This window comes from Megachile rotundata, chromosome 7 (genome assembly GCF_050947335.1).
Source record: "Megachile rotundata isolate GNS110a chromosome 7, iyMegRotu1, whole genome shotgun sequence".
NCBI classification, from domain to species: Eukaryota; Metazoa; Arthropoda; class Insecta; order Hymenoptera; family Megachilidae; genus Megachile; species Megachile rotundata.
Window position 1 is genome coordinate 13,728,629 of NC_134989.1, and position 18,689 is coordinate 13,747,317.

At 44.0% G+C, this 18,689-nt stretch overlaps 5 protein-coding genes across 12 annotated transcripts in view; 2 read left to right on the forward strand and 3 right to left on the reverse strand.

Annotated features, from left to right (window-relative positions):
* LOC100880028 (protein pangolin, isoforms A/H/I/S) overlaps positions 1-6,362 on the forward strand; it is a 260,554-nt gene extending 254,192 nt beyond the window's left edge. For 5 of the 8 annotated variants that reach the window (XM_012279582.2, XM_076533598.1, XM_012279579.2 and 2 more), the window contains one exon: positions 1,111-6,362. In XM_012279582.2, the coding sequence (XP_012134972.1) occupies positions 1,111-1,567 (457 nt within the window). In that variant the 3' untranslated portion in view covers positions 1,568-6,362. The remainder of the gene's footprint in view (positions 1-1,110) is intronic. The other 3 variants (XM_076533596.1, XM_076533597.1, XR_013038739.1) reach the window with 2 other exon arrangements.
* Positions 6,363-6,468: 106 nt separating this feature from the next.
* Positions 6,469-12,311, reverse strand: LOC105661804 (uncharacterized). The gene is made up of 2 exons (XM_012279583.2): positions 12,098-12,311; positions 6,469-11,953 (listed from the first exon to the last, which is right to left on the reverse strand). The coding sequence occupies exons 1-2, from the start codon at positions 12,114-12,116 to the stop codon at positions 6,549-6,551; spliced, it is 5,424 nt and encodes a 1,807-aa protein (XP_012134973.2). The 5' UTR covers positions 12,117-12,311; the 3' UTR covers positions 6,469-6,548.
* Positions 12,312-12,444: 133 nt separating this feature from the next.
* Positions 12,445-14,131, forward strand: alc (5'-AMP-activated protein kinase subunit beta-1). Its single transcript, XM_012279585.2, has 5 exons — positions 12,445-12,636; positions 12,774-12,999; positions 13,066-13,344; positions 13,497-13,727; positions 13,785-14,131. Exons 2-5 carry the CDS (start codon positions 12,805-12,807, stop codon positions 13,929-13,931), a joined length of 852 nt encoding a protein of 283 aa, XP_012134975.1. The 5' UTR covers positions 12,445-12,636; positions 12,774-12,804; the 3' UTR covers positions 13,932-14,131.
* Positions 14,080-15,775, reverse strand: LOC100882689 (pancreatic triacylglycerol lipase). The gene is made up of 5 exons (XM_003700764.3): positions 15,406-15,775; positions 15,077-15,225; positions 14,837-15,013; positions 14,492-14,767; positions 14,080-14,432 (listed from the first exon to the last, which is right to left on the reverse strand). The coding sequence occupies exons 1-5, from the start codon at positions 15,633-15,635 to the stop codon at positions 14,194-14,196; spliced, it is 1,071 nt and encodes a 356-aa protein (XP_003700812.3). The 5' UTR covers positions 15,636-15,775; the 3' UTR covers positions 14,080-14,193.
* A 192-nt stretch (positions 15,776-15,967) lies between these two features.
* On the reverse strand, positions 15,968-18,654 carry LOC100880139 (F-box only protein 22-like). Its single transcript, XM_003700742.3, has 6 exons — positions 18,523-18,654; positions 18,262-18,445; positions 17,864-18,057; positions 17,293-17,632; positions 16,719-17,101; positions 15,968-16,642 (listed from the first exon to the last, which is right to left on the reverse strand). Exons 1-6 carry the CDS (start codon positions 18,548-18,550, stop codon positions 16,569-16,571), a joined length of 1,203 nt encoding a protein of 400 aa, XP_003700790.2. The 5' UTR covers positions 18,551-18,654; the 3' UTR covers positions 15,968-16,568.
* Between the last annotated feature and the right edge of the window lie 35 nt (positions 18,655-18,689).

Sequence of the window (18,689 nt, forward strand, 5' to 3'; positions counted from 1 at the left end):
CAACGTGGCAAGGCCAGCAGCTGGACGACTTGTGCGAACCGATTATAAAAGACAAAGAAGTATGCAGAGGTACAATCTAACGCTTTTTAAATCCAGACGTGCCTGCGAACAGTTGATGTCCCACCCAAGAACCGTAATGTTGATATACAAAACACGATAAAAAAAAAACTAACTCGACTGGCTAAGAGATGAATAATGAGAGCCAATGGCAGAGCGATTAATGTCTCGACTGCGATGCAGTTAGCACACGAGGTCGGTCGGGCTCACTTTTCGGGAACTTTGCAGTAGCCAAAACATTTTTTGCCTGTGTCCTGTCGCGATTCAATTTTCGATTTCGGGTCTCTTCTTTTCTTTTATCGATTTTTCTTTCTCGTTTCGTTCGCTCTCTCGGAACGGGACAAAGCTCGAGAGAAAGAGAGAGAGAGCGTGTCAGAAGTTCCAAGTTCCACGTAACATTGATACTAATCCGATTCACGCGCGGACATTCCGGCAAATGGCTGTCCTGCGAGCTTTCTTTACTTTAGCGATTTCGAGATCGATTCCCGTCGCGTTTACACGACGTAACTGCTCGGGACACGTAGTTCTCGCCTGCGGATTAAAACAGCGTTCTAACCCCAACCCCCGTCCTACCCCTCTAACGCCCGCCCACCTTGTGCCCCGGCATTTCAATTCTTTTTGTTGAGACTTTCGTTTTTCACGTATACGTTTATTACACACCAGTTATTTGCTTGTTACGTCTGAACTTTTTGAGCATGGCATTTGGCAGCGAGTGATATCCGTGTCGAGCAATGAGAACCGACCGATGACCGCGCAGAGATCTCTTTCGAAAACGATTCAATGTTCTATTCGTATCACTATGATCGATGTTATCAATCGACGCGAACCAGAAGGGTAGAGACGTCTGCGCGGTCCATCTTGCTACGACCACGAGTGACCGCATGTTCTTTTAGTTGGTATAATAATACTGAATGTAACCTTACGCACGAGGGATCGGACGTCGCTTTGAAGAAACCAGAACAAAACGTACCGTGCCACGTTCTATCCCTCGTTCTAACCATCAAAGGTGGTGTCCCAAGATCGGTTGACTAATCCTTTCACGCTTGTTCGCAGACGTAAGAAGAAATGTATCAGATACATGGGGGAGGGAGGAGACGGCGACGGCGAAGCGGACGGCGAAGGCGAGGACGATCACTCGGAGGACAACCTGGGCAGCGTGGGGGAGGCAGGCACTCCCGAGGAGGACGAGTCCCTGAGCAGTCCCGGGGGTTTGTCCGCGTTGTCTAGTCTGGCTAGTCCGTCACTGGTGTTACCGTCGCCCTCGAGCCTGGCCAGCCCGTGTCCCTGCCCTCTGACACCCCCGGTGCCGCCTCCGCCCTTGTCCAACCCGACCAGTCAGCCGCACAATCAGCCGGTACAACCGCCGCCGCCCCACCGTAACCCGGTCGGCACGAATCCCCACGACATCAACAATCCCCTTAGCGTGAACCAACTGACCGGACAGTGTATAAAGAGTGAAGTGGTGTCGGCGCCGTCGGGCACGTCCAATCCGGCGATCAGTGTTACGTAGCCCCGGCCGGACCCACGTGACAAGACTGTTGCTACGCGCCGTGTCATCAACAGGGTCCATGTACGTGTACAGACGGCAAGCTGGACGATAATGGGGGTCACCGTCGTCGCCCGGTCTAGGGAGGAGGCGGTGGAGAGCTGGCTCCTCTTTGTTGGGATCGTCGCGGGACAGATCTGAACTGGAGGATTTTGCTGGCCACTCGTCAGTCGCGAGAAGACGGACTTGGACGTCCAAGGTGACCACGAAGACAGCGAGAGAGGTCCTTCTCAGGCTAGGGTAGAAGTTCGTCAGGCGACCAAGAGGATCGTCGAGGCTCCCGACGCGTGGATACGATTTGGATCTACCACGCAGGGCTACCGGCGGATATCCTCGTGTCCAACCTCGCCGCGTTCGTTCGTCGGGACAGACCCAGTGTCCAGAGTCTTAGTAGCGATAGGCAAGAATCTGGGGACATACGGACGTTCACGCGTGTTAACGAGCAGACGGACAAGCGAACAGCGAAAGCAAAGGCAAAAGAAACATATGAACATACGATGCAGAAATACTCAGGACCAAGTGTCTGGCTGTAGTCACCCACTCGAGAGAGAAAGATTGTCAGTTCGCGTGCTAGGTAGATGAGAGAGACGCGTGGAGAGTGTGAGTGTGTGAGAGCGTGAAAGGAACGAAGAAAGAGAGAATGAAACCGCGTAACAGGCTGACGATATGAAGGTGCGCGTGACACAGCTTGTAGTCCTTGTTACGTTGTGATGCCAATGACTGAGAGGTCATGTTCCTGTGCCAGGTACTATATTCTATAAAGTAATTATACCGCAGACGTATAAACTAAAGGTAAAACGAGCAAGCAAGATAGAGAGGGAGAGAATGAACGAGAGAATGTAAGAATGAAAGGACAGTGACAAAGGATGATGAGTCCAAACGAGAACGAGACGTTTCGTCGTCATTCATTTGATTCGACCTCACGATGTCAGAAATACCTAATCTCCTGTATGTAATTTGTTATTTTTTTAAAAGTCTATACACCGTGCGATTGATTAGCGTGTAAGATCCCTTCTGTCTTTTCGTTTCTTCTCTTTGCGAGAACCCGTGTCGTTTTAGAAAATCGCCCTCAACGAAATCCACCGCGTAACCGATTTTATCTGACCTTCGTCGTTATATCTTTACTCCCGATTAGACTGTACGGCGTAACGCCAGGTGAACGTTTTGCGCAATTGTTTTAAGCGGATCTCCATTGCATGATACAAAGAATCAGTTGTCTTGGGCGAAATCTCAGGAATCCGAACTCGATGATCAAAGGCTCCGTTCGCGAACGATGCTCCATACGATCGGATTCGAAATGGAGGACCAGATTAAGAACGAACACCGCTCGCGCTTTTCAGCCACCGGAGACAATAACCATAACGAGAACAAGATTGATCTGGTCGAAAAGCGCGGTTCAGAGCTTCCATTAGAACGTGTACAAGGGTAGCGTGTTCAATCCAAAGTCTGTTCCTTCGACGATCGTTCACGACCGATGCCTGGAAGACACACGCATACAGCTTGCATTTATCGAGCGACAATCGTTTCTTCGCGCGTTTTATTTCTTCCTATTGACGTAACTGGGTGTAGGATAATAAGAGGATACTCGGCGGGATCTTAATGTTTGATGAATTGATGTAGTACGTAGATATTCAACACGTGGCATGTGTATTCGACGCGTGGAGATCTAAGGCGTGAATATGGAACGTGTGACGACCTAACGCGTGGTAGTCCAACGCATGAGTATCCTACGCTTGCAAATCTAACACATGAGTATTCCACGCGTGGAAATCTAACGCGTGAATATTCTACGCGTGATCTAACGCGTGGCGATGTAATATGTAGGTGTCCGCATGAGTATTCAACTCGTGACGATCTAAAGCGTGGCAATGTAATGCGTAGACATCCAACGCGTGGTTATAAAACAAACGGCAATCTAACACTTGAGAATATAATGCATAAACAATGTAACGCACAGCGATTTAACAACGCATGATAATCCTAGTTACGTCAATTCTTAACCCTCTAATTAATTGCCATCTTTTAACGTTTATTCCTTCGTTGGGAAAGAGTAATTAATTTTGACGCTTTCGTGGCTTCTCTTCGAGGAAAATGTGCGATAAAATTCGTAGAGATAGTCAAAGAAGAAACGCGCGATGGACCATGATTATTACCGTTTTTCGGAACTAAAAAATTAGCCGGTTCCTGCGTACGGTGAGAAAAATGTGATACATTCAGATAGACGAACGAGATAGATTTAGAAAATTGTTGTCGATCTTGACTGAACGTAGCGACTGTTAAAAAAATAAAATAATATATCCCGTTCGTCTGGATCGTCAAAGTATACGAGTTTTCCCCGCTTGTTTCCGTCTCGTTTGTAAGTTTGCGTTTTATCTTCTGATCGTCGATGTGCGAAATCTTTAAGCGGCAATATAATTGTTCTTGTATAGCGACTGGTTGAAAGAAAGAACGCGTAGAATAATATTTGTCGATCGTGCGCTCGTTTTCGTATTTTTCTTTCTTTTCCATTATTCTGAAATAAACGTGCGAGACTTAATCTATGATCATACATTGCAATTATCGTTTTATTTTTATTTTCACAAAACGTTTCTTTCTTTTTAAATTATCCAGTAATGGACATTTTTTTGTTATCGCGATTCTTTCTTTCGTTTTTTGTTGGTTAAAAGTTCTGTTGCTCCTCGGTGCAATTCGATTATTATTCCCGATCGATTGTCACGGAAGAAGAAAACGTAAGAGAAGAGAAAAAAAACGAGCTGTACGCGCGATAGAAAAGCGTCGACGATTGTTGTTTTCTCGTGCGTTTTCATTAGATCGGATCAGCTTGTGTATATATGGTTAGAGATACGTTTTTAAGGTGTATTTTGTTGCGTCGAATGGGAAAGTGCAATGGAGGACTTTGACGAAGAAGAAGAAGAAGACTCAAGAACAACGGAATGAGCTTTGCGTTATGCCGCGAGCGCGTTGAAGATAAAAATCAAAGAGCGAATGAAAAGATGTTGTGTACGTGTGTGCGAGAGTGCGTAAAAACGAAGAGAAACGCTATTCTTCATTTCTTTTCTTATCATTTTTTCTGTCTTATTTTTTTGTATCGTTCTTCTTTGTTTCTGCGATTCATCCCTCGACTGAAGCAATCACCGATGTCTCCGTATAGCGAGAGGAACGTAAGATAAAGCTGTAATACGCGTCGTGTATCGAACAGTAAACTTGAACGTGCCATAACGACATCATGCCAATATTATCAATAACCCATATTTTTTACATTGCGATCCGTTTCCGAACATCGTTCTGTCAGTCGTGTCCGAGACTTTGCGTTCAGCGACGCGTCTCTTGCTTCTTTTGCCGCGTTTTTACCTCGACCACCGGTTCTTCTCTCCCTTCGTTGTCTCGTTCTCCTCGATCGACCTCTGCACGCGATCCAGCGTCACGAATTCCGAACTAAAATTTCTATTTCTACATTTCTAAAGTTATAAATGTTCTAGATTTTTAATCTCAGAATTGGGAAGAAGGATCAAACACTTGATTTGCTCATCACTAAGTTCATGACCTAAGAAGTTGATCTATAATTTTATAAACGAATCTTAAATTAATCCTCCTCGGCATCTGCAAAGACTGGAACTTGTACTGTTTTCAAAATTTCGAGTATCTATTAAGATTTAGTAAAATTAAGAACCCAAATCCAAAAGTAACGGAAGGGTAATAAAAAACAGGGTTCCGTCGAGGTTCGATCGAGAAGAGGAGGCAACAAACGAGCAAGTACGGGCAAGGACGACCAGCGGTTCACGGAACGAGCGCGAGAGTGAGAGAAAGAGAAAGAGAGTGAACGAGAAAAAGAAGAGAAGGACTACAGATCGTACTGACAGACGTTAGCCACAAAGAAAAGACTCGTAAAGCCGTGCGATGTATTATTCCGAGTGTGTTGCACGTGAGCGTGTACGTGTGCGTGTGCGTGAGACGATGACTGTTGTACGAGCCAGGTTGCGGGGGCAGAGATCGCCAGGATGATGCTCGGGCCACGGGCATACATGTACCTAAACGCGTTTCCTCGAAGGTTCATCAAAATAACCGAGTTATATCTTCGAGGATGAAATCGTTTCATAAATGTGACTGCACCCCGAATGTGATTCGGTCCAAGATTAATCGTGTTCGCGGTGGAGGATCCTCGAAAGGATATGTCGAATTAGCGAATCGAACCGGGAGTCCCGTGGTTGAACTCTGCTCGTGCAATTTAGCGTGTTAGTTCACTTTGCGAGGAACGAGACGACGTCGCGAGGGTCCGTCGTGGAGGACCCACGAGTGGTCAGGGACGAGGGAGCTGTTCTAGCGTTGATTTCTTTTATTTCTTCGAAAGATTCGCGGTGACACAGCTCCAACGCGGTGCAACAGCTTCCGAACCCGCTTAACACGGCCTACCAGACCGCGTGAGACGTCGCGGAATCGGTCGGGAACGCCTGTGGCTGATTATGATTACGATTTCACGAGGAAACGAACTCGGCTCCGGCGCGGTTGGGCTCGTCTCGCTTCAAGGAGTGCTTGTAACATATTGTAAAGTATCACCGACAGTTCTCAGCTGCGTTGTACAGTGTTTTCTAAGTATCTAGTTTATATAGCGTGTAATTGAGGACACACATTGTATTTACACTAAATAAGTGATCTGTATCAAATTCATTCTCGTATAGTCTGTACTCCTACTCATGTAGATGCTAAAAGTGATTTGTGTCATAAAGAAACCTATAAATAAAATTAGCAATTTGAGAATGTTGTCGACCGTGTCCATTTACTTTGTTCTTACCTCCACCCTCTTCTACCTCTCTTCTTTCTAATTTTTAATGTCCTACTTTAATTTCTAAATTTCAAGTTAATCAACGTAACAGAGGTATCAGAACTTTATTACAAATCACCAGGACAAAATTTCAATCTCAAAATGAATGTAGCAACGAAAAGAATGTCATTGTTCACATTTCGGTGGGCAGCTGCTCTTGGCGTCCGAGAAGAAGTACGGATTCAGCACGTTCACCGCGTTCAGAGTGTACACGTTCGGTGTCTTCAGGTTGCAATTGGTGACGAACATGGAGGCCATCTTCATGATGCTCTCGCACTTCATCACGCAGGCAGTGCCGTCGAAGCTGGGTCTCCCTTGATCGTTCCTCGCGCACGGATCGAACAGGTAGAACTTGCCGTAGTGCTGCATCACCGCGACAGCCATGTTGGTGGTATGAAGGATGCCAGCGCAATTCGAGCGAAAGAACATGGTTAGTGACTCGGACAAGTCGAACGTGTGAAGCAGACCGGCCGTGGTGTGATTGTGGACGTGTATGGTGGCTCTGAAGTCACCGACGATGAAGACGGTCAACAGTTCGCTGGGAGACAGGTTTCTGTAGCCGGGACGAGCGGCCCGCACACTGTCCGAGTGCAGAAGGTCGCCGTACCTGAGGATCGCGTCGATCAGCTCGGGTGTCCAGGTGGAAGGAACGTGGAGAAGTCCAACCACTATTGCTACAGCCGCGATCGCTGTACTCTGGAAGCCTCGACTGATGGGACTCCAAGTACGGTGGTGCATGTGTAGACTGCCACGAAGGATGCTGAGCTCATCGTCGACGATGCGATAGTCGGTGACGGTCTCCACGTCTAGCGTGGTGTTCCTCTTCATGAGAGTCATGGGGATGGGCGAAGTCGTGCAGTCGAAGTACGGTCTGAAGCCGGCGGGACACGGTAGAGGCTCTATCATGGCGGTCTTGATGATGACCCTGCAAATCTCGTAACGACCGTACTTCTCCTGTTCGTCGATGTTGGCGAACAGTACCTCGTACAGAGGCTCGATGCAGGCGAACCACATGACACACGAAGTGCCGTAGAAATCGGGTAAACCTTGATCGCTGCGCGCCCTGGAGTCGTACATGAAGTAGATCCCCATGTCCTTCCAGATGGCCACCATTCCTCGATCGGTGACCAAAATCCCAGCGCGATTTTTCTCGAAGAACTTTTTAACGCCTTCTTCCAGCAAAATTGGTGGCGGAGGAGGTGCTCGCACCCTTTGAGGTTTCCTGCTCTTTTTACCCCTACCGCCTCTCGCTCTCCTCTGACCTCCGCGTCTCTTCTTCTTCTGGTCCTCGGGTGCTGGGGGAGGAATCGCCACCAGACCGCTCACCGTATCTGTTTCTATGTCCGCTGTCAGGATGTTAACTCCCACGTGAAAGACTCTGATGATGTCCTTAGGCTTGATGCGGGTTATGGTTGGCTTGGCTTTCTGCGTCTCTCGATGAACATTGATACCGATCACCAGGATCTCGTCCATCGTTTTCTTCGTCCACGTGATCGGGTTCTTCACCACGGACATCCCAAGAGCTACCACGCAATTGGCGGCTGTCTGCTTGTTTCGCAGCAGTTCTGGGAATATCTCGTCACCCTGATGATAGGTGCCCCGAAGAATCGCTCGAGCTTCGCCGTGAACTCTTCTGTAGGCGTTCAAAGGAGGCAGGTTCGAAGGACGAACGGCAGAGCTGGGATCGAATTTCCAAGGTGGAAACTTGTTCCAATTGACCACGTCTATTACGATCAGCTCGTAGTCTCCTTCGGTGCCGAAGTAATTCATAAGATACTCTATGAGGATGTCGATGTTGGCGAAACGCAGCAACTTGGAAGCACCTGCTGTTGTTTCTTCCGCGCTCGCCCCCCAATCAGGAATTAGGGAATAGAACTCGTTATCGAACTTCCACATGGCTACGTTCTTTTCCCCGCTAACTGTCAACGCCCCCGATATGTACCGCGAAAAGAACTTCTTAATTCCCGCCTCCAGATCTTGTACCTTGGGTGGTTTAGCGGTCAAACTCCCGGCCTCGACGCAATCCTTGATCGTCAGGTTGATACGACGAGTGGAGAGAAAGAATTCCGTCATGATTTCATTGATCCTAGGCACAGCAGCTTCTCCGAGTCTGTCCACGCACTTAGAATGTAGCTTATCACCGGTAACGATGACCTCGTCCAACACGGCCTGAGTCCAGTACCGTGGCTCGTAGACCTTGGAGAAGACGATAGCCATAACCGCGATGGCTGCTGTCTGCCTGTTACGATTCTCCTCTTGGAACCTCTCGTCGCCCATCTTAACGGTACCGTCGATGTTCCACACGCCTTCCGCCATTTTAGGGAAGTGGTACCATGGGTTGTCCCCGGCAGTTGGTCTCGTTGGACGCTCCTCTTCGGCAACTCTCGTTTCGTACGCGTTGTCCAAAGTGACCACGTCGATGACGAAGTCTTCACCGATGGCAACAGCTTGAATCGCGTTGACCAAAGATGGAATATCAGTGAACCACATTACCGCGGCTGCGCCATCTCTTTCTCGAGGTTCTCCTCTTTGATCCCTTCCTTTAGGGTCCATCGTAAAGAACACGTCGGCTTCCCTCCAAATGGGCATGATTATGTTGGCTTGCCTAAATACGCCCATGACATTCGTCTCGAAGAAGGTCTCCAACGACGTCGTAAGATCGGCCATCCTACCGGAAACGTTGTCCTCTTCTAGGGCTACGTATATTCGATTCACCCCTACAGCGAAATCCTCGGCGATCTCGCTAGGGATGAGGTAGTCCCTCGGTGTCTCTCCCTCGGCGACATCTTCCGAAAGATTCTCAAGGTTGTCCAGGGTGATCTTGTCGCTGACTTTCAGAATATCGTCGACCACCTCTCTGTACCAGAGATGAGGGTTGTACAACTTCGTCATCGCCAAAGTCACCAAAGCACTCGCTGCCTGCTGTTTGTCCCTGGTGTGACGCTTGAACATCGCCTCGTTACCTTGACTGTAACTGCCCAACAACACGGCCCCCGTTTCGCCCGCGCTATAATAATTGCGCAGATCGGGTTTCACCGGGATCTGTTTATCCTCCTCGATCTCTTCGGGAGTCATTTCGGATCCGATAGCAACATTCTTCATGGCATGAATAGAGAACTCGTTGCCGCTCTCTTGGTCCTGACCCGCGTTCGTCTCGATTATTTTCGCTAAAACGGAAAGATTCAGAGCCCGAATCACGCAGCCCACGTTCTCCTCTTCTTCTTCTTCTCCGGACCAGAGCCCCAGACTGTTCCGAGGATTCGGATCTAAGCAGTAGAAAACGTCCTGCTGCACTATGTCGTCCTTCACCTTCACGTCTTCCGGGACCTTCCACACGGCCACGCTCATATTCTTCGCGTCAACGATTCCGTACTGATAATTCTCGAAGAACTGACTCAGACCTTTGGCCAAATTCGGTATGTCGCTGTCCGGCGCTGCAGTTAGGTCCCCCACGACCGTTCCTTCCTCCACGTCTATCCTCACCTTCCGGTTCTTGAAGTACAAATTCTTCTTCAAGTTCGGCACAAAGAAGAAACGCTCGGTCTCCTCCCCGATTTCCGTGACGGGGTTGCACCAGTTATAGTAATCGTCCCCTTCCCGAATCACGCTGTCCACCGTCTCGTTCGTCCACTTCGTGGGCGGTGTTTCTTTCGCACTAACCAGAGCTATGACCGGTATAGCGAGTCCTTGAGCGCCTCGACTTTCGTCCTCGAAGTCCTCGTCTTCGTTGGATATGGTGCCTCGAAGGACCCACGTCTCCCCAGCAGTTCCCGGCTGAAAGTCGTGCCAGGGTCTGGTCCCGGGTACATCGTCCAAAATAGTGAGATGTCTGACGGTAAATCGATCGTTCTTCTTAGCATGCTCCACGTTCTTCAAGTACAACGCAGCCAGCATTTCGGTGTTAGGGAACCTTATCACGCAAGAATGTCCAATCTTCCTATCTTCCGCTTCCCCTTTACCCTTCCCACCCTTCTCGTCGCGAATTCGCACACCACTGGAGTCGCACTCGCGAGGATCGAACATGTAGAACATGTCGTCCTGGCTCCAGATCGCCACAGACATGGCGGACGACTCGATCACCCCTTCGGTGTTGACCAAGAAGAACTCCTCCAACGCCTGCTTCAGGTTCAGCACCGTTGGAATCTTAGACGAGATCGTTCCTGTAACGGTGATCAAGTCCACGTCCACGACCAGCTTCCTGTCCTCCACTTCGATCTGCGCGTCGTTCATGTCGGACGCCGTCATAGTCCTCACCATCGGCTTAGCGGACTTGATCTCAGCGTACACGTTGTCTCCCAGTGCCAGAATTTCGTCCAGCTTTGGTCTCAACCAGGTTTTCACCGGGTGGACCTTCTTCATGGCGATAGCCATCACACAGTTGGACACGTTCTGTGCTCCCTTACCCTTGTACATATCGCTGTGCTCGTGAGTCAACCCATGAAGGATGGCCATGTGCCCCGGCATCTCCCTGAACGTCGACGGCACGTTGATGTGCATGTTCTCGTAACTGTAACCGGTGTCGAAGTTGTTCTGATCCACTAAGGGATCAGTGGCGAAGTGTCTGTCGATGCTGTAGTTCGAAATGGTGATCGCTAGCGGTTCCTTGTGGATCTTGGCAGTCAACGTAGCCTTCACCTTATCGCCCTTGGGCGCTGGCTTGGTGCAATCCATTTTGTTGTCCTCGATGTCTATGGGGTTGATGGCACGCAGGACGCTTTTATCGACCGGCAGGCGACTGCTGCTCGGAAGACGATCCACGTAGCCACGACCGACCTCGCTCACTCGCAGCACCGTCACCTTGTCGATGCAGTACCGAGAGTCGAAGCGTTTGTCCATGTTCTTGAGGAAGTGCTCCTGAATGTCTTGCAAGCACTTGAATCTCATGATGCAGGCTACTCCCTCGGGGTGGTGAACGCCCTCCTCGTCGCAGGGAGCCGGGTCGAAGAAGAGGAACCCGATTTCAGGATGTCGCCACATGGCCATCGATGTACCTTGAGCAGTGACCACACCAGCATCGTTGCTCTGGAAGAATTTCGACAGACCGTCACTGAAGTCTGGACAACCCACCGTTTCGCTGAAGAGGTTTCCGTAGATGCCAGTTTCCTCCACGCAGACTAGGACCTTGTAATTGGAGATGTAGAACTCTGGAAACACCAGCTTGGCCTTCATGTACTCGTCATCCTTCACGCGGTTCCTCATCGCGCTTATGCGATATAGCTTGTCGCCATTTTCCAGCACTTGGTCCACGTACTCTTTCACCCAATCTTTCGGCTCGAATAAACGTCCGTAGACGATAGACACCACTGAGCAAGGAGCTGCCTGGCGACCGCGACTTCTGTACTTGAAGTGAGCATGGTTCATCGCGTAGGAACCACGCAGGATTGCAGTGTTTGGGGTTAGAACACGAAATCGATGCCATCTTCTCCCGAAGTCGAAGCGCTGCGCTTTCTTTCGCTTGGGAACGTCACCCTCTCCGGATGTCCCTACTGCTGGTTCCTTCTTCTCGGCCGCCGCTCCAGACACGTTTTTCGCTGGATTTATAATTTTAACAATCAAAATAAATATATCATGTTTTCTCAGCTGAATATCAAGTATAAATTTATTGTCTGTTTTGTTAGTTATTTGTGACTTAACCAATTTACAATAATTGACATTTAATGGCGGCTGACATTTACCTGGTTCAGTTTTATGCATGATGAATTAAACAGGAATTTTGAACATTGTTTCTTCTTAGGTGAATCGAACTTTTACTTAAAAATTTTGCCCGTTCATGTCTGGAAAGTGTCATCGATCATCTTCACGATGAACGTCGGTTGAAAGATCGAAATTAAATATCGACAAACTTTGACAGCGAAAGTCTGTTCTTGTTCCTCTTGTACGAAGCAACACAGGAGAGACAGAGATGGACAACCATTGTCCGAAGTTTCTCAGTTTTGCCACAGGAGGTCCCTCATCCACTCCTCTGTGAGACTGCACCGATAATGTCGCATTTGACAAAAAAGTGATAACAGAGGTATTCCCAGATCGGTGGCAGAAATTTCCGTTGCACGATAGTTCTATTCTATACCTCGTCTGTGATTTTGTCATAATGTCCTCTGACGTTTTATCTCTTTGTCGTTTTTAATTTATACGAGTTCGAACTATAAAAAATATAAATGAAACAGAGGTAGTCGACGATAGCGTTAACTTGAAGCTTGCTCGTTACTTCGATCGGGTAAGTATCAGAATTTCTTAAATCATCGTAAACAAAACAAGCGATTCTAAGAATGGTGGGGAATGCAAGTTGCACTTTCTTGTATGCTAAATGCTTTGACGCTTCATTTACAAATTAATGAGTATCGTAACCTTCAGCTTTCGTTACGAGAAATATTACGAGCTGATAATGGGTAATGCGGGGAGTAATCAACCGGTTGGACATCATCACAGCAGCAGCACCAGCCGGGAACATCGTCATATCAAAGAACATCCTCCACCTTCACCAGGAAAAGAAGGGCAAGCTTTTGTTTTTGATAAAAAACCAAGCCAAAAGTTAGTTTTCCAGTCATCTCACGAAGAGGAAGAACCTTATTTTGCAAAGGTGATCAACAGACTGATAAGTTGAAACATTATTAAGATTATTTTACATGTGTTATTTTGTACACAGACTAATGCGCAGCATGATAGAGATGATTTTACTTCTCAACGTCCACGGTCAAATACTGTATCCGAAGGAACCAAAGTAACAGATAGCAAAGTATTACCAACAGTTTTCAAATGGGAAGGAGGCGGTAAACAGGTGTATATTAGCGGGACTTTTACTGGATGGAAAACATTGCCTATGGTTAAAAGTCATGGTGATTTTGTAACGATCATTGACTTGCCAGAAGGAGAACATCAATATAAGTTTTTCGTTGATGGTGAATGGAGACATGATCCAGATATAGTAAGAGTTTTGTCAGTTAAAGATGCGAGTAGATAAAATAGCAGAAAGATATTACTTTGCAAGTTATACCAAAAAGCTTGCTACCTTTATCTGCTCGTATGTTCAATTATAATTGGAAACACTATATGATTGTTCTAAAATTTTGTTCATAGAAAATTGTTGATAACGGTATGGGTTCCAAGAATAATTTAGTATCTGTAAGGAAATCCGATTTCGAAGTTTTCCAAGCACTCGCGAAAGACAGTGAAGGTGTTACCAGTAGCGCTCAAACAGAATATGGCCAAGAAATACCTCCTCACAAGCCTTGGGAAAAAGTAGCAGGCCCACCAATATTACCACCACACTTACTCCAAGTTATCCTGAACAAGGATACTCCTTTATCCGTAAGTAGATGAATACAATATACAAGTAAACTTGTTGATTCATTAAATTGGTTGCAGTGCGAACCAACGCTTCTACCAGAACCAAATCACGTTATGTTAAATCATTTATACGCCTTAAGTATTAAAGACAGTGTGATGGTTCTATCCGCGACGCATCGTTATCGCAAAAAGTATGTTACTACTTTGTTGTACAAACCAATCTGAAGCTCCTATATCATTCCCGATATTATCGGCAATTGTTAGTTACATCGAATTAAAGCGTATTTTGTAGGTAAGGTAAAATATTGACGTTTTAAAAAGGAACATTTGGAAATTGGAAGTTGTAACAATTTGTTGTATTTAAAATGTAAAATACTGTAACTATTATTTATTAAAATGAAATATTTTGCATTAGATAAACTCCATATGATGCGTCAGTTTTATTGCAGATAAATTTTAATCTATACTGTCTCTTAAAATACTCTGTTTAGACCATGTTATCTGATATATCGTCTTGTTTGGCAAATGGCGGTTCGGACCGTGTTCTGAGAAAATATGTTCCAGTGGCCGTTTCATCGACGTGCTCTCCCATTAAAGCGACTTTAGTCTGATCGCAACTACCTTGCATAAATTGGTCCCAAGTGTTGCATTGATGTGCCCTGAATCCTATTTTGGAGCCAATACTTTCAGTGAAATACACGTAGGCTCGTCCATGGCTGCACGACTCTGTATACAAAAAAAGTATATGTGTACTTGCCAAAATATTCTACAAGTTACGGTATTACCTATTACTTCCGGTAAACAGCAGCAACCAGGTTGAACTGCAGTTCCTGCGTTTGGATAAAAGTCCACGCTACCCAAAGGTTGTAAGAACCCTAACACTCCGCCACAGGAATGAATAATGTCGACAAATAATGCGTCTGTAGAATCAAGTCGAGTTTTATCGGATGTAAATAAATGAACTCCAGGCAAAGCAGGATCCAAACCGGTTATTCTTCCCAACGCACCGGAAGTTACCGAACTTCCGGCGTTTCCAGCTACGTGTGCTCCAAGAGAATGGCCTTAATAGCATAATGATTACGATATAACGTTTAATCATATCTCTAAGTAATTATAATACTGACACGCACCAAGAAAATGAATATTTTTAGTTTTGAGACCAGTTTCTGCAGCTAAAAAGTCAATGAATTCGGCGGCTGTTTTTCCTACTTTTTCCGTATTCCGCATTGGTCCAAGATAAAATGTACTCGCAGCTAAAGGTTGCCAGTCGACCATGATGACATTGAAGTCGTTATGCTTTAAATATTCTATAACATATGAAATATTACGATATTTAACGTAGAATTTATTAGAAATTAAATTTTGTATACCGTCTTTCATGTTGAGGAGTCCAGTGCTCATTGCGCTCGATTTCCATCCGTGTGTTATGAATTTTGTTTTTCGAGAGGGATCAAAACCAGATTTCGAAAGGCCCACAGAATCGTTCGTGTGCAAGTGAGTACCATTCTCTGGACCAGATCTTCAAGTATATTGTATAATTGTAGAAAGAATTCTAGAATATATGTCGGCGCAGAGTTTCCCAAATCCTTTACGAAACCCGCTTAGAAAAACAATCTTATATTTTACTATTTAATGTAACTTATTTATTGTGGACGTTTGGGAATCTCTGCTCTATTATATTATAAAATGATGAAGGTACCGAGTGAAAAGTATATACGAGATTTGCGATTCATCAAAAATGCCTCGCATATCATCTTCCGCTTCTTTCAATACTGCTACTTGTGGCTGATCATTTCCATCAGGCATGAAAATCCAATCTATTCCATATCCATCGTATCTTTCTTGTAAACCACTTTTCCACGCTTGACAGTAATTACATAAAACAATAAATAATACCGCAAAAATTGCCGACAAATTTATCACAGGCATTTTGTCCGTTTATAAAGCAAGTGTTAAACAAGTGTTACAGTATTTAGAAACGGTACTAAAATAATTACAGTCTTACACAAGTTAAACTTTCGATACAGAAATGGTTGTGAACTCTATCATCTGTCTTAATTGGATGGCAAGTAGTGCAAGGCAGAACCTTCTTATAAACCCTGGCAATATCATAATGAATGTCGCTGAACACACACGCGGCCCAGTTCCCTTTGTTTTATCTTTCACGCAGGTATCTTGTATGCGGAAATACTATCAAGTGGTTACTCCACGGTGCTTTAAATGTTATAATTGTATTCAAAGAAGTGCAGGTTTTCGCCCAATTATCTGTCGGATATGCCGTGTATTTTCGTACGCGTAAAAGTAAACAGTAACGTATATACATGGTATTAAACAAGACTACTACTCTTTATGTTGATAATTATTCTTAAGTTATTCTACTAATCTTCAGGGAAACCATCTATCCTCCTGTTATCAAAGTAATGTTTGCATACAGATAACAAAAATACTAGATCAAACAGGGAAAATAAAATAGTTTGTGATATCAACATAAAATATAATAGATATGTCCCGAAAGTCCCTTTCATAATTTGGACATTCGACTTTTTTAAACGTTCTGACAAATGGGGTATTATAAAATTTTGTACACATAGTAGATTGTAAGGAAATGAAAGGAACTTTTAGGACAACCTAATGTTATCACACGTTTTTACATACTTTCTGTTTATGTAAATTATAATTGCTGATTTCCCCTTTTATATTATATCTAACTTGATTTAATATTTACTGTATACATTAAAATTTAAGATTATCTTAATATCACTTATATTGTGTATGTATGTAGATATATAAATATATATATATGTATGTATACATATTATATACAGTTGTCATGGTCTTAAAATCAAACCAACTTCATGAATTTCAATCGTACGTAATTATTAAAAAAACGGTCGATATTTCTTTGTACCAACTTTTTCTCTTATTGTCAGGAGGTTCTGAAAAAATGGTATATTAAATAACATAATTCTGCTACTATCGGAACATAACATTAACCGAACATGTATAACTCACCATTTAGTATTTTGTTTGTTCCAAATTCCCCATCACCGAAACAACCGGCTAATGGTACTGTTGGAAATAATTTTTTAAAAATAGATGATTCCACGTTACTTTCCTGAAACATGTTTTTACCGCGCGCACAGCACGCGAACATCAGTCCTATGGAATGTCTTTTCAAGCAAATACGATTACGAAATAATTTCATTCGTTGCTCAACTCGTTCCTTAGTGTTATGAGTTTTATCAATGATTAAAGACCATGTGTCAAATGGGCCAACCAAAGGAATGGCAGTACAGAATGAAACTTCGAAGGTGATAGACTTGCTGTCTTTTGCATTGCATATGTTTCCATACTTGGCTACTCCTCCCCATACAGGAAGCTCGTTTGATTTATAACTAAATAAAAAAACGCAGTTAAAAATTTAGGAAAAGACCATACTGTTATTAGACTGTGAATATTTATACATTTATAATATATTAAAGTCTACAAACTACACACAAATGTATAGTGATGTGTAGATTGTTAACTTGTGCATATCATAAATGCAGAAACATATACAGTGTAACTATAATATATGAAATTTTACCATTTTCGTAGGGCGTATGCTACTTTTAGCGCTGTTCTGCGACCTCTCCAATTACAAAATAATAACAGACATTTAGATATACCACGACCCTTTGCAGGTGTATTAAAAACACTTTTTATTTTTTTAATATCTCTTCTTTGTGATTCAGATAGCCAATCTATATCATATATTACATTATCCGTGAATGAGATTGGCTTAATTCTTAAATTAGGTAGGTCTGGTAAAAATACACCTATAAAATGTTCTAAATCTTCTTCAAATTCCTTATCATCCATAATAATACCATGTGTGACCAATGTTATTGTGGAACAATTTGATGGTAGGGCTTTACAATAACAATCTTAACAAACATAAAATATATTGATTAGAAACAGGTGATTACATATAGCAGACCTGGCCACAAGTGATAACAATGATAAGAAAAATAAACTAACTAAAAGGTGATACCTTCTCTACCTACTTGTACCTTTGCTACCAGAGATAAAATAATTGTCACAGGGACAAAATTGTGGCCAGTTCTGATATATGACTTAAATATACTTCCAAGAAAAATAAAAATTGATTAATATACCTGTGTTTGTGAAACAAGGTATGAATACTTCAGGTATGAAAAGCAGCCCTAATGATGGTTTGATACGTAATTTTTTAATAATTTCAATTTTTATATCCTTTCTGTAATCTGCATCTTCGGGTACTGTAGTACTCTCTATTAAGCACATAGGACCCCTAGTGTGTTTTTCATTATTTGCTGCTTCAGACCAGGATCTGTAATATAAACCCCTACTAGCAGATCTTACGAAGCAAAAATGGGCTAGGAAATCTCATAATATGTATGGAACGCTGACAATTAGAGCAGTGCAGGGCTTCTTCATTTCTAAGACATAGACCTTTCCCAAAGAGATAACAAAAAATGAGCTTTACCCTCATTTAAGATATAAAATTGATGAAAATAGATAATCAAATTCGCACCTGCAAACCATTGAAGCATTTGACAGTTCTCTTGCATTTAAATATTTAAATATAAGCCTCAAAACATCGTAGATTAAATACTGATTACAGCATTTGTCTTTAGTTTCTTCACTTTTTTGTTTTTTCAATGCATTGTTTTCACTGTCCCAAACTTTCTTCGACGAACACATCTTCATTTTTGCAACTGTTCAAATTCAATAAATAATCTTTATTATGATGTTTATCACCGACGTTTCAATCAATCGCTTTCTTTATATTTACCTAGTCTGCTTGTGTTATGAACAAGCATAAAGATCACTGTTGCTATGAGTTTTCCGTTTTAACTTTCTTTCGAATTATATTGTCTCTTATTTACCGTGAATGATAATGACGATAATGATGGAAGACCATTGTCTAAAAAAATTGATTTTTATTACAAAACTGAATTT

Coding starts and splice junctions, on each gene's coding strand:
- alc (XM_012279585.2), top strand. CDS start 12,805: ATGGGTAATGCGGGGAGTAATCAACCGGTTGGACATCATCACAGCAGC. Junction 13,345..13,496: donor GGAGACATGATCCAGATATA/GTAAGAGTTTTG, acceptor TTTTGTTCATAG/AAAATTGTTGATAACGGTAT. Junction 13,728..13,784: donor ACAAGGATACTCCTTTATCC/GTAAGTAGATGA, acceptor AATTGGTTGCAG/TGCGAACCAACGCTTCTACC.
- LOC100882689 (XM_003700764.3), bottom strand. CDS start 15,635: ATGCCTGTGATAAATTTGTCGGCAATTTTTGCGGTATTATTTATTGTT. Junction 14,768..14,836: donor TAAAAATATTCATTTTCTTG/GTGCGTGTCAGT, acceptor TATGCTATTAAG/GCCATTCTCTTGGAGCACAC. Junction 14,433..14,491: donor CTGTTTACCGGAAGTAATAG/GTAATACCGTAA, acceptor TTTTGTATACAG/AGTCGTGCAGCCATGGACGA.
- LOC100880139 (XM_003700742.3), bottom strand. CDS start 18,550: ATGCTTGTTCATAACACAAGCAGACTAG. Junction 17,633..17,863: donor ACCTTGTTTCACAAACACAG/GTATATTAATCA, acceptor ATGTTTGTTAAG/ATTGTTATTGTAAAGCCCTA. Junction 16,643..16,718: donor AACAAACAAAATACTAAATG/GTGAGTTATACA, acceptor CCATTTTTTCAG/AACCTCCTGACAATAAGAGA.